The following is a 17,211-nucleotide window of genomic DNA, read 5'->3' on the forward strand; positions in this document are numbered from 1 at the left end:
GAGCTTCATTGTCAAATGAAAAGAAAGGCATTCATCTTTCTGAAAACACTTTTTGAAGTAAAAGCCTTAACAGTCCCTGATGCAGTTTTTGATCAAGTCTCGCCAGTTTCTTTGTGTGCAGACGGAACACATCCCCACAGCATCATGCTGCCACCACGAGTTTTCACAGCAGAAATGAGGGATTTTAGGTGACATTTGTTCCCCTGCAATTCAGAAAGATTGGTCATCGCTTTGTATATGTACATACTGTGTTTATTTACTGCATGACTACTGAATAATTCAGCAATGGCTTTTTTTTTGTTGTTTTTTTTTTTTTTTTTTGCCAGTTGTCCATAAAAGCTAGTTTAAAAAAAATACATTTTAACTAATAATTTGATTGCTGCAGTTCCTTCAGAATTGCCTTTGGCCTTTTCACAACTTTTGTTTACTTGGGGTTGCAGTTGTGTCATAATTTATTTCCATTTTCGAGGATGGACTGAACGTTGTTACCTGTGAAGTTAAAAACATGTTGCTTAGCCTTTAAGCTTCTCCCCAACTTCATGCCTTGACCTGTCAGGTGACCTTTGTCAGCAGCTGGTTGCATTAATTTTACAAAAGTTATCAGAATAAATGGATCTGAAGAAACAATGTTAAAAATCTGTATTTGAGTAACTTTCGAAAACCACACATCACTGTCCTGCACCATCACTGTTACACAGTATAATCTAAAATTTCAATAAAATACCTTTATTACTGTTTGAGGTAATAATTTAACTAAATGTGAAAAAATCAAGAAACTGTACTTTCTTGATTACGTAGGGTTTCTGGACACAGGGAGCCACTGCCTGCCTAACATGCATATTCACAACCAACTGGTCTTAACTTGCTCGGGGTCTCTTGTCCTGGACTGGGAGGTCTGGGAATAAAGCCTGAGGGTCATCTCAGAAGAGACATGCATGCAGGAGCAGAGACACAGACAGACAGAGAGCGTGCAGACACATTATCAGCCAGAGGTGAGGATCGGCAGGGAGCCACAGGTCAGCCGGCCAGGTGGTCCAGTCTACACCTTGTCCGCTCAAACCTGGAGGGTGTTGTGGCTGGAAATTCTGCAAAGAGAAATCACTCCAGCAGATGGTATGGTAATTAATCAACACATTCTCACACCCGACTCGTCATATATTGACGAGTTGGGACGCCGTCTGACCATGCGTCACATATTGACGCGAAGGGTATACCCTTCGCGTCAATATGTGACGACTTGGGCAGGTTCCTTCACCGTAAAATTTTGACGATTTTGACGATTTTGGAAGGTCGCATGTTTTACATGGATTATTTACGCGAATGGTCCTCGCAAACACTGTCGACACTTCAAAACCCAAAAATTGGTTAGGTTTAGGGCAAAAATTACGGTAAGGCATCAGGTAAAACCCTTCGCGTCACATATTGACGCGAAAGGGGTACCCCTCGCGTCAATATGTGACGAGGACGGAAGTCCCATGCGTCAATATATGACGAGTTGGGAGTGAGAGTGGGTTGAATTAATGCAACCATTTTAATAGGCCAGTTGAGCTCGTTTGGTGTCATAAAATGAATCAAATATTTTTACAGTGGAATTCCCTCTGCTGAAGTAATTTATGACGAGTTGTTGCAACTGAACCGCCTTTCCTGAGGTGCATGTTTCCTTTTAACAAGGCTGGTTTAGTATGCATGGAGTATACAAATGCTATGGCAACAGGCTGCTCCATGATGTTATATTAATTTTACTCAAAAGGGTTTATTTCTAAGTTTAAGACACATACACGTGATGCAGATTAAAAAAAAACTGAGCAAACTTCCGATGCATTGCATTATTCTTTAAGGTAGGAACATAATCTTGAAAGAGGAGAGAAATGTTTAAAGAAACAAAAACAGAAAGATCTCTCTCCTTCTTTTGCTCTCTTCTGTGTGAGCTAATAAGCAACATGTTTACTGGCAACAGAGGCCTGTGTACCTAACAACATTAACCCCATTAAATGACTTTATAGATGCTGCTGCACAGTAAATACAGCCATAAAGACTGCAGAGAGGACGTTGGGATTGAGGTGATGACTCCTATTTTGCCCCCAGGCCACACATAGTTCCCAGTGATTGAGAGAAAAGAAAACAGGGGAACATTTTTGAAGAATGCGGTAGATATGAGTTGCATAGCCTCTGGAGAGCTGATGTGAGCCTTTTAGTCTGGGTGATCTGTCAGTTCAATTCATCTATTTCCATTCTTGAAAGATATTCAGAAACACTCAACTCTGTTTTTGACATCAAATTTTTATTCTTATCATCAAAGACCAAAAGACGGATTTTATTTGGTATTTGGTATTAGAGTGCCCTCTCCAGTCAGTTTTGTATTTAGTAGAAATCAAGAAAGATTGGGATTGCGCTTAGATTGTTCTAACATCCACAAAATAAGATGAACTTTAAATGCTGAAACTGAAAATGCATGGTTTTTATTTGTGATATATAAAAAGGGAAGATGCTGGAGCACCAGTGTCTCCTGTCCAAAGTTGAAACATGTTTTTCACTCTGCCTTCCAATAAAGAATCTCCAAAATCCATGCCTTTAGGTATGACTGAAATTTTAGCAGCGCATTGACAAATCAAAAGTCTTCTGAGCAAAAGTCTTGGTCTAAGATTGAGTTATTTATCATATCACAAGAAGTACACTTAGGAGGAGGTCTTCAAACCCAAGAGACTGTGCCAGTTATCAGTCATAGTGGGCAGCAGCACCATCATAGCATGAGTCTGTTTTCCTTCCAGTAGTCCGGGTTCATTGCTCTTTCAAATCCTGCGACTTCCCATTTACTCAACAGGTAGATGTTTACTTTTGTAGATGTGCAATTCTGTGTGTTTGCGTCGCTCTTTCACCATGAAAAACAAAATAGTTCAAATGGTTTTCTGTGTGTTTTAGATGCTTTACTAAACATTTTGTGACCTGTCATAGTAGTTGTGATGACAAAAACATAGTTATCTAGGGCTCCATTCTAGCTTGAACTCTGACCAGGCAACGAAAGCAAGGAATCTCACACTTCAGTGTGCCAGAAAATCATAAAAAGATAGCAGGACTGACAATAGAAACTCCATGAACTGATAGCCTCATGTTCCTGATTTGTTTTATAGCTCTGTCTGTGATATTTTCCTCCATAGAAAGTTGTTAAATGTTTTCCACAGGGCATCCCCCCCCCCGTCCATAACACTTTCTGACGACAACAGAGACAGAGACTGGATTGCCTTGCAACAGAGAAACAAACACAGATCTTAACCTGGTGTCCCCCCCCCACCTTGAGCACCACCCAGCCGTATCATGAGTGTGAGTCAGGCCCTTTGTAAACTACTGAGTGATTCCTTCCCTCCTCCCCAGGGCAGAGCTTACTAACTCGAGCCATTGCCAGTTCATCACTTGTCCATGATGACAAGGTTGATGTCATTAGTGGTTTGATGTTTTGTAGTTTGGATCTATTTTACAAGAGCTCCTGTAATGTACAAATTAGGAGCGGTGGTACTGTTTATGGTTAGGTTACTCATGTGCACGTTCAAAAGCACATGCACACAAGCTTAAGTCATTCAGGTGAGATTTTCCAGGAGCAAAGGTGCATTCCACACGCTGGCCGTAATATAGATTGGACTTGGAAATTATCCAGAGCAGAGTGCATATCCAGGGCAACCTCTGTATTCATAAGCAAACACACAGTCTAATTTAAATTATTGTTGAGTATTGGAGACAGTAAAGGTGCAGCAGCCGCATTTGCAGTTGGTTCTGGGTACAGCTGCTCTTTTATAGGGACAATTACTAGAAACCATTTAAGGGACTTAATATGTCTAACATGCACTGCAACCTGAATGCATTGCTCTGTGGGGCCTCTCAGTAACCCTCCGAACCCGTTTCCGTCAAGGCGCTCTAGGTGTGCAGCCATTCGGGGGCACAGTACCCGACTGCTCTTTCATAAGCCACAATACAGTCGTCAAATCGGCCACAGGGATGAAAAAAAAAAAGACACCACATGCACACATAAACGTACAAAGATGTCGGTGCAAGGTATGTGAGGCAGCTTTCCAGCTGCAACACATTATACATTACCGCAGCACACTTTAGTTGTTAAGGGACCACGGCATCCTCTCTCTGCGATCTCCAGATCTGTCAAAGTGGGGTCTGGTCTTGTCATAACTCTGACATGATTTTTTTTCACTCTGACATTCTTGATGAAATGTATCCTCGGAGAACTATACTTGGTCAGCGGGAAAGAGAAACTGTAAACACAATGCCGTGAAAAGGTATTTTTTTTAACCCCTTTAAGGTTTTTCACATTTTTGTTCTAGTGTAGCCCCGAATTTCACTGTAGTCTCTATAGATTTCATGTGCCACAAAAAAAACACACACACACACATACACACGCAAAGTTGACCATAAGTGTGGACTTATGTATGGTCTAAAAAGATACTCAGCATTTCTAAACAAATATTTTCAAAACTGTAGCATACATTACCAGTCCCCTTTACATGACACCAATAATACCCAAAACAAACATCAGATTCAGATCAAAACCCACTGTAGTGTGTCTCCATTTGCTCCACATGCCCGCTTTGTGAGGGTGTGTGTGTGTGGGTGTGTGCGCGTGCGGGTGTGTGTGTATTGTCTCTGTATAAATCCATCCATTCTGTGAAGGTATCAGAGTTTTGTTAGAGATCGTTACTGAATAAACAGAAACACAGCAAACAAGTCCAGAAGAAAGTTGTGGAGAAATTTGAAGCAAAGGTTTCTTATCTTAAGATCATTAGAAAACTGAGTATATTACAACTCTAAGCCTAAAAAAGACATGACAGTCCACCTAAACTAAGGCAGAGCATTGTTAAAGAAACAGCTAAAACACCTGTGGTAACTCTAGAGGAGCTGCAGAGATGGAGGAATGCAAAGCACCTTGTATGGTGGAAAACTAACACTGTGCACACAGCTGTATAATGAAACATGGTAGCAGCAGCATCATGCAGGGTGGATGATGTCTTCTGTTTGAAGAGGAATCTTGTTGATTTCTGTGTTGATCTGAGGATGGATGGAGTTAAATACAGGACAAACCTAATGGAGGCTGCAAAAGACTTGAGACTGGATAGGGGATGGTTTAGATCTAAACATATTTATGTGTTTGATTAGACCAATTTTGCTTATAGTTCAAGCTGCATGAATATTTTTGCAAAGCATTCTTTATTTCATTGCTGAATCACCATCTAAGTCCCATTAGACCCATAGAAATGACTCTCAACCACAAAAGTATAAAGAAAGCCTCAGGCAGCAAGCTTCAGTCAAACAAAATTATTTAAGGGATTTCAGTTCTCTTACACTTCTGTATAGGCTACATTTGGGAAACTTTACACATTAACACACCTCCATTCCCTCATGCACATTTACCAATTTCTTTAACTGGACAGACAGACATGAAGCAATGTGGGCACAAGTCCCTGCAAGCAGCTACCCGTTCCCCCTGTCCCAGCTCATTTTCCCCTTAAAACACTGCCTCTTTATTCTCTATGAGTGAAAAAAAACCCAACTCTTTCTTAGTGCACACACACAAACATACACACACGCATACACTTTCTCGCACATGAAACAGGGGACTTCCAGCCTCTAAGAAATAGCAGTGTAATTGCCGGTGCTCTGTTGTCTATCAAGACCTGACCTTTTCAACATGTGTGCGTTGTGTTGGGAGCGATGGGAACCGGCGAGGAGGAAGACAGGGGTCTCCCCGACTCTGCGGTGGTCTGACCCAAATCCCCCTCCTCCTTTTCCCCCCCTCCAGCTCCAACGAAACTCTGGGAACTCCCAGTGTGTCCGGGCATCGGGTGAGTTCGGAGGCTAGTACAGGGGAGGACGTGACTAACCCACAAATCAGGTTCTTGGCGGGGCAAACATCAAAGCTGGGACAGGACGATGTGGAAATGGCAGAGAGGGCACAGAGCTGCCCTGTCTCGATGGAGTCTCAGGGGACAGAGGAAAATTAGAAGTCTATAAGTCGAGTCCAGACTTTATGGTAGCAAGCTCTTTTACCAATGGGAAAGTTATGGACCAGTATTGCCTTACATTATCTGGCCCTGGAATAAGTGCTTTATAGAATGTAACATATACAAGGAAACATTCACAATAAATACCTAACAGATTGCAAGATTTTGCATCAAGAGAAGTCATCATAACAAACAAGAAGAAAGCAATACAGAGGGTAAAAGAGAAGATGTAGAGTTTATGAGAGAGTGTTCCTGAGGATGCAATAAATACAGGGATTGTCCACAAACCCAATGAAATGCCATCTTCACATCCATGACAGACGAGCTCAGAGGGGGCACACAAAACTGACCTTGGTGGTTTATTTGGAGACTATAAGCTCATGATTACTCCAATTTACAAGTGTGGCTTCCACCTTCTTACCTTTCATTTTACTCGTCTTTCACTTGCTATAGTATAGGAACAATTTTTTGGACTTTAAATCGAGGCCAACCTAGGTGGTTGTGATGATGGTGGTGATATATGGGATTAAGAAAAAGATTTCTAAGCTTGGTTTAAGGGACAGAGGAATGAAGGTGACTCAGCTGAAAAACAGAATGGGGTAAAGAGACTGGAAGTGGTTGGATTCAAAGACGTCTTGAGAATCCAATTTGGTTGCTTTATATCCTCAGCATCAGCACCAAACCTCCCTGGAGGCAGTTTCACAAGAGAGTTAAACAGAGATTTTCCTCAACACACTGCAACTCCTATGGCAACCACACCAAACTTAGCTCAAAAAGCACTTAGAGTCCAGGAGAAAAACCCCTTCCTACTTTATGGACCGTACTGCGAAGCTGTTTCGCATGCATCATGCTAACGATTAACTGAGGCTAATGTAATCCCTCGACCCCCTGCCCAGGTAGCTGCTCTGAAAACAGTACCAGTGCTGCTTTTAAAAAATAATTACAGAAGGTCTTTGGTGCTTTTATTGTTGTTATTATTGGAGGCCATAAAAGCAGTAGCAGCTAAGCAGGCACCAAGTGTACTCTAAAACACATACTATGGAGTTCGCTGGAGGACCTGCATTATAAAAACAAAATATTTTCGGGTTTATTTGACAGAAATCCATTCTGTCATCAAGGTGTAGTGAGGTCTGCCATCTCTGGATTCAAACTTTAATTTTTTTTTCTAATACTCTTCAAAACGTCTTTGTGGAAGCTTAGGTCTAGTCAAAACAATGTTTCTTTTGCCCAGGGCATGAACTGCAATGGTTAAGGTGTATATCCAAGTGTCAGACAGCAGCTATTAAAGGTCCTCATAAAAGGGACTGAAGAAAGCCAGTTCAGTAAAAGATGCCCAGCGCATATGAACCGGTTTGAGTCTGTTCAGTTCTGTTATGGTGACTCTGGAGCAAAATCAGATGATGATCACTTTCTTATTTATTTATTTATTTGTTTATTTATTTATTTTTAGAATCAATAAGAACTTACACCAGATCATAAATCCCATTTTTTAGGCTTCTGTGACAACTCCATTTTGGCTTACTGATAAAATCCACAGTGTGGCATTGGAATAGAGTTTATTATAACTACAGTGTACAAAGCACTGTTAAAATAATGATTTCTCCAGGGGAAACAAAAGCTTCCCAGAAAAGTTGCTCCCTAAACCTAATAACTGGGTTTGGGTTTTTTTATGTCACTGTGGAGGAACTATGCTCTCCTCTATTTTCCAGGATTGTTTTAATTCATCCTCGCAGGAGGGTTTTCAAGCATGAAGGCTGTGCAAGAGCATCTATAACTGTATTTAAGTCTGGACTTTGAACTTTATTCATTTATTTATGAATTGGCTCATTCTCCTAACCAAAACCCAATGGATGTGCACACCCCTTCATGATTTCCTATGAGACAGTACAGAAAAATTAAAGCAGCCTTTGACAAAGCCTTTGTCTTATCAATTCCATATTTTCCCATCCGTCTTGGGGATCATCATGTTATTTGTTTTGGAAGCATTTGCCGGGATTTTGCTCACTTTCTCTTTGAGACATTTTGGTAGGATATATACTGCTTTGAAGATTCCCCACTGATTCATGTTTCCACCGTTTGTGGATAGTATGCCACTCACTCTGGAGTCCTGGAGTGCCAAAGTATTAAACATGACTTTCTAGCCTCTTGCAGACTTTGTTTCTCATCCGTTCTTGAATTTCCGTAGGTTGAAGCATGATGGTCTGCTTTTTGACATCTTTTTGACATGTCCGACGAAATGAAGTAGGCTAACCTGTCCGACGTGATTTCTTAAATCTGAATGGGCTGGTTAAGATTAATAAAGTGGCTGATTAGTTTTTCACATGGTGGCAGCTTATTTTGGACTTTTTTTGCATTTGTTTCAGCTGAAACAAGTGTGAAATAGAGTAAAGAAAAACCAAAAACCATAAAAGGATATTCCCTATTCTCATTTTCTGCAAGTCAAGGTGACGTGACTAAAGAGAGAGATCACAACAGAGTGATTATCAGCAGGAAGTGGCTCCATTATGGGCTTAAAAATGGGAGAGAGTGCTCTTTGGTTACAGCTCTCAGTCAAATCCACACATTCCATCGGGGTTTAGGGTAGAGCTGGGTCACCCCTCTGATGGGTCCTGCGGGGTTTTAGGGATAGGTGGGCCACCCTCACTCTGTTCTCCACCTGGTGCCCCAGTACCTGGAGCGCTGCTTTGGGCACAGCGGAGAATGCTGGACAGATTCTTGGACACTTGAGGAGGAAACAGAGGGTGTGTGGATGTCTGTCAAGAGACACTTGACAGCTTTTTGCTTTGACCTTGTGAGAGGTGGTGTTGTGAAGGATGAAGGTTTTCCGAGGCGTTGGGAGGGGAGGTGAAACACTCACACTTAATTATCCCTGAAATGTGGGAGTTCCTGCGGGGGCTGAACTTCTATGCATCAATCAGTAAAAGATATACTGTATCCGATCCAATCTGGAGAATCAGCAAGAGCAGACAAGTGGTTTGGAAAGCCAAGGTGCTTCAAGAGTCTTAATCTGAAAATTATGAAGTAAATCACATCAAGTTCTAGAATATCTCATCTTCTGAGTCAGCCTTTGTGACCATTATCCTAACAACTCAGCAGGGACTTGTTTTTTTTATTTTTATTTGTCCTCATTGCATTCCTTCATCTTCCTGGTGTGATTAGAAAAAGAGCGTGAGCACTTTTTACGATCTGTTCTCTAATCCCCAACAATGCCCCTGAGAGCAGCAGCAGGGGAAAAAAGAAATAGCTGAGACAACCGCCGAGCTGCCTCCCCTGGGAGTGAAGTCAGAGCCCGACTGAAGAGATGCATTGTTCTGGGTTTGGATCGATGTAGGCAGGAGACTGCAGAATCATGTGCATGATGGAATATCTTACTCTGAAAACTGCTTCTAACTCTTTCCTTTCTTTCTTTTTTTTTTTGTCCGTCCGCCTCGGCGATGCAGAATGTCGGGGGAACATTCGGTTTGTTTTCTCTACACGTCGTTTGGAGGCTCTGCTGACTGGGAAATAGCTTTGAAACTGAGGCCAAAACTGAGGCAAGATGGGGAGGCCCGGTCTCAGTGTTGGTACATGTATACATGTGAATTATTTACTTGTCGTCCAGCAGGAAATGAGGAACGATAACAAGCTTGGGAAAGAAAAGCAGAATAACAAACAGATGGTATCACATCCACGTCTCTTTTTTTTGTAGCTTTCTCTTTTTGTCTTTTTTTCTCTGTTTCTAGTCTTTAATTTCTTTTATGTGCCTCAGTGGGGTGAGTTTGCTAACAGAAAGAGGGGAAAAAATAACTCCCTGTATCTGATTCCCAGCTGCAATTGCTTGGTTACATTGACCAGAGTCAGAGAAACACCTTTATAGCTGCATCACTAAAATTTGAAATATTTCTTCAAGCAATTTAGAAACAGGCTGAGTGACACAGATGTCTAAAACCAAAACAAAAAATACCCAGAATTTCAGCAAGTTGGCTCAATGACTCCCTTGCAGAGTCATTGAGCCCCCTTAAGTTTTAAACATAACCACTCAGTTGTAGCTCTGTCTGCAGTTTAGGACCATTTAGGTTCCAGGTTTTCTGCCAGAATCATATTGATTGATTTAGATCAATCCATCGCATCACAGACTCTGACCAGAGTTCCTGCTCCCTCTGAAAAACAACATCCCCACAGTATGATGCTGCCATCACCATGTTTAACCATGAGGGGCATTTAGTGTTAATCTTCCACCACACATAAGGTTTTGACATGTAGGTTAAACATTTTTTAAGAACTGCTTGTGCTAGATTTAGTTATGAGACTTTACAAGTTTTTCTTAATTTTCTTGATAATCCATTTACAGCCATGTTGTGTTTAATAATGTACCTTACATATGCAGTGTAAAATAGACAGGGTTATTTTTTATTTCTATTTTTTTAAAGGTTTTATTGGCTTTCGTGGCCCTCATTTAACAGTTAATTGCAAGGAAAGTCGGAAATGAGAGAAGGGGGAAGACATGCGGCAAAGGCCACCAGGCCAGGAATCGAACCCGCGACGGCCCTCTCTATGTTGGCGGCGCTTAACCCCTGTGCCACCACAGCACATCCAGACAGGTTTATTTTTAACTATACACAAGAATATTTAAAAACAATGCAACAGAAAAATGGAAGTTATAAGATCAATGAAGAAATCTACAAAATTATATTATGATTACAAATCGTCACTGAAAATGATAATTTGTCCTCAACCAACCTACCTGGTAAAATAAAGATAAAATAAAATAAAAAATGAAAAATGTAAACTATTTTAACTTCTGTGCTGATGATACTGCAGCAGCATTTTTGAAAGGAACCTTTTATGTGAAGTTTGCGAACAATGTTAAGGTTTATTGAATATTTTTATATTATTTCTGCAGACGTACCGACACAACTAATAAATTATCTATGTTTGCTGTAAAGAATGTTTTATTTCTTTTTTAGCTTAGTTTGGAGTTTTTCTCCTCATGATATTGCCTCGCTCATCCTTAAAGTCTCAATCCTATCAACCTCACTGTTGCTCACCCACCTGTGACAAGCCTTGCTGGTGGCCTTTGACCTGAGAAGGTCACGATTAGAGTTGAGAATTAGAACTGGGGACCCAGCAGAGGAAGAAGACGCCGCTGGACTGAGATTTTTTCAACTAAACCAGGCTAAACCCGGCTCTGAAGCCAACAGGTCGCCACACCCAATATATCCTGACAGCTGAGTATCAGAGTCCATGATCATTAGTGCAGGTGGTTGGGGTCGGGGATTGAGTCAGAAAGTGGGAAGCAGGGAGAAACAATGGAGATCACCAAGCATTTTAATTAGCCTGAATCCCTCTGGTGGAGAGGAGGGGGAGCCGGAGGAGAGGTGGCATCTGTGGGAACACGGAGAGCAAGCGAAGAGGGCAGGAAACAAAAGAGGGAGAGTCAAGAAAAAGACATGGGGGGAGGTGATGATGCTAACACACCCCATGGCACTGTTCCAGGTTCAAATATCTTCTCATAAAAAGAGTGTGGGATTATACAAAAAAATGCACAAAAAACACCAAATTCCTCCCGGATAGTTAATCTTGTAAATTTTAGGCACTCGTTATATAAAACTTGGAATTTGGAGGGATGTGCATGAGAAGCCACGCTGTAAATAATTGGGGAAAATGTTTCCATGTCGGGATAAACTCTAAAGGGCTTATGTGAGTTACACTCAGAGGAGTTCAGAAAAAACTAGAGAGCCATTGTTATGGGTCCCACAGTGTAGCTTTTGTAATCTTTACTTCTGCCTCTTGATTGCTCATTGCCTCCTCTAACTGCCTCCTCATCCTCAAGTCTCGTCCAGATTTTCGGAGACAAGGAGTCATCAGACTTCCTCATCAGTGAGTGTGAATATGGAACGGCGTAAGAGGTGGGAAAGGTTGAAGTAATAGTAGATACCAAGATGATCAGTACTTGAGATCATAAAAGTATCTCTTAAAAGTTTACCCACAAACTTCAATTTGGTTTGGTGACTTTAGGTGAGAGACCAACACAAAGTAATGCATGTTTGTGCATGTTTTTCACATTTTCACAAATAACAATCAGAAAAATTTTGTTCGTTTTTATTTTCAGCCCTCTGCACTGCATTGTACCCAACATTTCTCCAGTGGGAGAATGCAAAAGACTTGAAGTAGGCTGGACATTGACCTTCTGCCACTAAACATGCAATCAAAGTTTCAAAAATGACTTGGATAAAGATGTATTAAGGTCTCAAAACTGACTACTCAAAAGTCCAGACGTAAAACCAATTGAGAAGCTGGTAACTGTAGCAGCAGCTCAGGGTTGTTAAAGATTTCCCTCAGAAAAGCTGAACACAAACACACTTCCCATTTTTTAGATTTTTATTTGTTAAAAAAAAAAAGGAAACCATCTTTCCCCAACAACTCTGCACTGCACTGTGGTTGTCATACAGATTCTAGAGCTGCTATTTGTTTTTTGTTTTTTTTAATATACTCCAATGAAGTCATGGAGGGTTGCGTGCCACTGAGAACCTCTGCAGCAGGACCAAGTGATCTAATATAAAAGCAGCACAGACTGAAAGTGTGTGTTTGTGTTTACTCCTATACTGGCTCTGTTCCATCGTGTCAGGGCTTCATAACACTGCACATGTGACAGTGCCAAGATTTGTCCTTAGCTAGCCCACCCAGGATGGCTCGGTAATGGCCGTGTCTAATCTGGTACTCTGAACACACACACGTATGCAAACACGCACACACACACACGCAGAGATACAAAAGAGAAGGCTTAGGTGACCTGTTCCTCTTTTGTTAATTTAGGCGTACCCTGTCATACAAATGCTGCATTCTTTGGTAAATGCTTGAATAATAGTGGCACTTATAAGGTTCAGTTTCATGCTATTTCCAGAACTTTGAATCAAAATGAATGGATTTAGTGAGCTGTCAGCAGGCTGGGCTGTGAAATGGTTGGTTTGCACCTGTCCTGAGGTCAACCAAAGAGCCTAAAATACCTGGTAGCTAAATTCATTCTTTCCATTTCCTCACAATAACTTTAGTCAAGTTTTAACCCAGCAACAATCTCATTCATTGTTTTCCAGTCAGTCATGTAGAATGCTGTGAAAAAGATCTTCCAGACACGGATAACTAGAGAAGATGCACTTTCAAATTATTATTTTTCTATTAACTATGAATAAGGACAGAAGAAATCTATCCAAACCTACGCTGCCCTGTGTGAATCCCCTCTAAGCCTAATGAACAACTTTGCTTAATGAAAATGGATCTACTCTTATGCTTTAATGAAAACACATTGTAAAGCTTTCAATACCACAGCATCTCAGTCAGATTTAAGTCTGCACTTTGACTAGGCCCCACTAACACCTTCAATTTGGCTTTTGTGAGCCAGTTAGAGATGGATTCGCTGGGGGATTTTGGGTAAGTGTCCAGCTGTGTACCCTTAATGTACAAGGTCAAAAGCCTATGACTGGACTTTCTTCTTCAGAGGTGAGAGTGGCTCAGGAAATAGCAGAGCTTTTTGTAACTAGTGGGTTGCTGGTTTGAATGCTGGTTCAGTCATTTTATCCTTGGACAAGACACTTAAGGAACCAAATTGCTATCAGAAAATGTTGAACCGATAGCTTGGCACCAACCTGAAGAAAAACCCAAACTTGTTAAGGTCTGTTAGCATACATTGTGAAAACAAAGAAGTTGCGCCTGTGTGGCAAGGGGAGTATTAAACTCAATGTCAGCGAGTTGGGGGCACATTCCTCAGTTGATTTAGTGGACATTAAGATGAAGAGGAATGTGTCAAAGCCGCACAGACTTTAGTCCACGGTGGTGTAAACCGCCTGGGAGGAGCTCCGAGCCTTTCTGACAGCCCCGCTATGACGGATGACTGACACTTGGCTTAACGTGAGAAGGAGGACAGAGAACAGACAAAAGACAAAAGTAGAGGGTGGGAAAAAGAGGGAGAAGCCCGTAGGAAGAAATATGAGAGACGTGACTGAGGAGTTAAGCAGGAGAGAGAAGGAAAATGATCAGAGATCCAACAGCTAACAGAGGTTATGTGCAGTCAAGAATATGAGGTGAGGTAAAGAAAAGAGTAAGAACTAAGTCCAGTCAGGGGAGGTGGAGAAGGTGCCAAAAGCTGGGATAAACGGGAGGAAAGAATGTGAGGAAAAGTCACACTCCTCCAGGGACAAAAAAGACCAAGAAGAAAATAACGTCAAATCAAAAGAGTTTCTGAAGCTTATCTTTATTTGCTCAAGATGGATTGATAGTTGAAAAAGAAAAGATACACAGAAGAGAAATACAGAAAGACACTTTTTCTTAAGGTCCCATTTTTACATCGGGTCAGTTGTGCAATGCTGACAGAACTGTAGAACAAAGGAAGCCAACACAAGTTCTTAATTTTCTCAACTTTCTCTTATTGAGAACATTTCAAAACATCTGAATCGGACTACGGTGCTGACCCAACGTTTTAAACTTGGAAGTGGTGCAAAAATACTAAAACATCAAACAAAATCACCTCAAAAACAAGCAGATTTTTTTTATTCAGTCCTGAGACAGTGTAAGCCTTTAAGGTTCGGTCGCATGGAGATGACACGACTGAACCTTTGGAGAACAACAGCTCACAGAAACGTTAGAATCTCTACATATTTTTGTTAATTTTCAACTAACCTGACAGAAGAGCTAAAAACAGGAATGAAGAAGTGCTCTCAAGAAGTACTGTCTGTGTATCATAAGTGTGATGCTGAGCCGCAGTTTCTCATGAAGTGGGGAAAAATGGTAATCACGTCAAACTGAGAAGATGCTGTTATTATCTTCACAGAGCTGACATCTTCAGGCTCCAGCAACTGATGTATTGACCAAGATGAACTTCCAGTTTAACACTGATCAGACCATTCAAGTAAAAGGTTTAGTAAGTGTGTTTTTTTAAACCCCCCCCCCCCCGAAAAAGTGCGAAAAAATATTTTCTTTTAGAAGTGAATGTCACGCTGAAAATTTAGAAGAAAAAAAAAACTTGAGTACATTTATTATAAGTAGGGGGGAAAAGTATGTTTCAAGAATCCAAAAGTTTGATTATGTTTTCCACATATTTTAAGTTGACCAGAATGTCTCTAAAGTTTTGATTAGTAATTGAGTAATATTGTTTTACTGGGGAATAAATATGATGCGACTCAGAAGCCAGGTTCACACTGTGCAGGGATATTAGCCTCTGGGGAATAAATGTGACAAGAAACAGAGCATAATTTCTCTCAGCCACACTTCAAAATCAAAAATACATGGATATGATTCAAAAGAAGCAGGGTTTTCGCTGTGCAAAGCCGATTTACAAAAAATATTAAGGGGAAAATTATAAAAGCTTATTACTTTCCTATCCCTCTCATGTAGGAAAGTAATAAGTGCCTCCACAATGTCTTCTTTTCTTCGTTCTCCACTCCTTCTGTCCAGAATCCAACTCTGCTTTCCCATCCAAAACTTTCCATTTCTGCTGTGATTCTGCATTGGCAGCAGCCCTGCAGTCTGCCATCTCCCGTCGTACAGAACGGCATTGTTACCAACAACCTTCTATATAATCAAGTTCACACAGTGTGACATGTTCAAAAGCCGTTTCAGAATCACTCGGTGTGTGCCTGTGTGATGTGTGTTGATCTTCCTAATTCAGGAAATGGCTACAAGTTAATAGCTTCTTGCCTCAACTTGCTCACAACTGCAGTGAGAGTAATAATTAAAAAGATTAAAACACCTGGAACTGTGACAAGGACGGATGGATGATGATCCAAGTTTATCTGAGCAAGATGATGTGGGAGGTAAAAGAAAATATCTCGGAAGCTCGCTCTGAACGTCGGCTTTAAAATTCAGATCCGAGCTCCGCAAAGTGGTTGCATGGTTTAAAACAGGCACAGAGAGCAAGAAATGACCAACTGAAAACAATTTGAGAGAGCAGCATAAGAGATAAAATAGGGTAAAAAAAAAGAGATATGTTTCTACACTACAGTCTGACAGTAATTATCCATACCAAACTGTCAAATTGGCCCCAATAGCTGCTAGAGTTAGGAAAACTAGTGCAACAAAGAGCTGCATCACGCTTTGGATGCACAGACAGTACATTTTAACACAAATTTAATGTTTTTTTATTGTTGTATATGTTAGCATTAAAAAAAATCTTCAACGTAAGCCCCCAGCTACATCTAACAATCTTCAACCTGAAAAGGATAACAAAGTTTTTCCTTCGACGCAAAGAAAATATTGAAACAGCCAAGAAAAGTTGTCTTCATACCTCTCCGACTACGGTACATTTCAGGGAACAAAGATCAGTGTGGTGCGTGTTTGTTTTGATCGAGAAAAGATGCGACGCACAGGCAGGGATAAAATAAAAAAATAAAAATAAAAAGGCAACAAAGAGCAACAACATCCAGCGAGCAAAGAAATGTGTACCCAGTTCCTGACGCTGTGCGTAAACATGACTTCACTTCCTCCGTGATTCCTGAATGTGTCCGCATGCTCCGTAAAATACATCAAAGTGCAAACACCATTTTTATGGAAGTCCCCCGTGCATCGTAAAGCGACTCATTTACATTAGATCATGATTTAAATGGTTTCTGTCCTCTTCTGATTTTTACAGCTACATGACAAGTAGATTGAGTCAAAGTGCACAGGATTAAAAAAACCAAAAAGAACGCAAATTGAAAGAAGTAAAGGTAGGAAACAAGCTTTTTGTGTCATTTTGTATTTAAAACTGCTGTTCACCCTGTGTCCCAACACTCCCCCTGGTTCCCAACCTTGACGCTTAACCTCTGATGCTGCTGATGATGGTGCATAACCCTGCTGGTGGAGTGGGGGCGGAGGGGCCGAGCTATCACACTGTGAGGGAGATGAAGCTGTTGTATCTCTGGATGTTCCTCTTGAGGATCTCGGAGCACGGCCCCAGCACGCGCTCGAAGCGGGGCCGGTCCAGCTTCACGCACTTGAGGGGTCCCCGGGCGACGACGGTGGCTGCCCGGGGACGGTTCAGCAGCAGGGCGATCTCACCTGGACACGACAGGAGTGGAAGGTCAAAATCAGAGACAGATGCATCCCGGCAAATAAAAACACCACTAAAAAGTTCATTTATTTTATAAACTAAATCCACACAGAGAAATACAAATTTGTTATCATCATATGCCTACATATCGGTAAAAATGCTCAGATTGGTGCATTCCTAAAAAAAGCTCTAAATATGAGAAAGTACCGTAAT

The 17,211-nt window shown here is 41.1% G+C and overlaps 1 protein-coding gene across 3 annotated transcripts in view; it reads right to left on the minus strand.

Annotated features, from left to right (window-relative positions):
- Nucleotides 1-14,210: 14,210 nt before the first annotated feature.
- The window catches only part of prkar1b (protein kinase, cAMP-dependent, regulatory, type I, beta), a 66,860-nt gene continuing 63,859 nt past the window's right edge, over nucleotides 14,211-17,211 (minus strand). For all 3 annotated transcript variants that reach the window (XM_044101334.1, XM_044101335.1, XM_044101336.1), the window contains one exon: nucleotides 14,211-17,006. In XM_044101334.1, coding sequence (XP_043957269.1) covers nucleotides 16,834-17,006 — 173 coding nt within the window. In that variant the 3' untranslated portion in view covers nucleotides 14,211-16,833. The remainder of the gene's footprint in view (nucleotides 17,007-17,211) is intronic.

This window comes from Gambusia affinis, linkage group LG19 (genome assembly GCF_019740435.1).
Source record: "Gambusia affinis linkage group LG19, SWU_Gaff_1.0, whole genome shotgun sequence".
NCBI lineage: Eukaryota > Metazoa > Chordata > Actinopteri > Cyprinodontiformes > Poeciliidae > Gambusia > Gambusia affinis.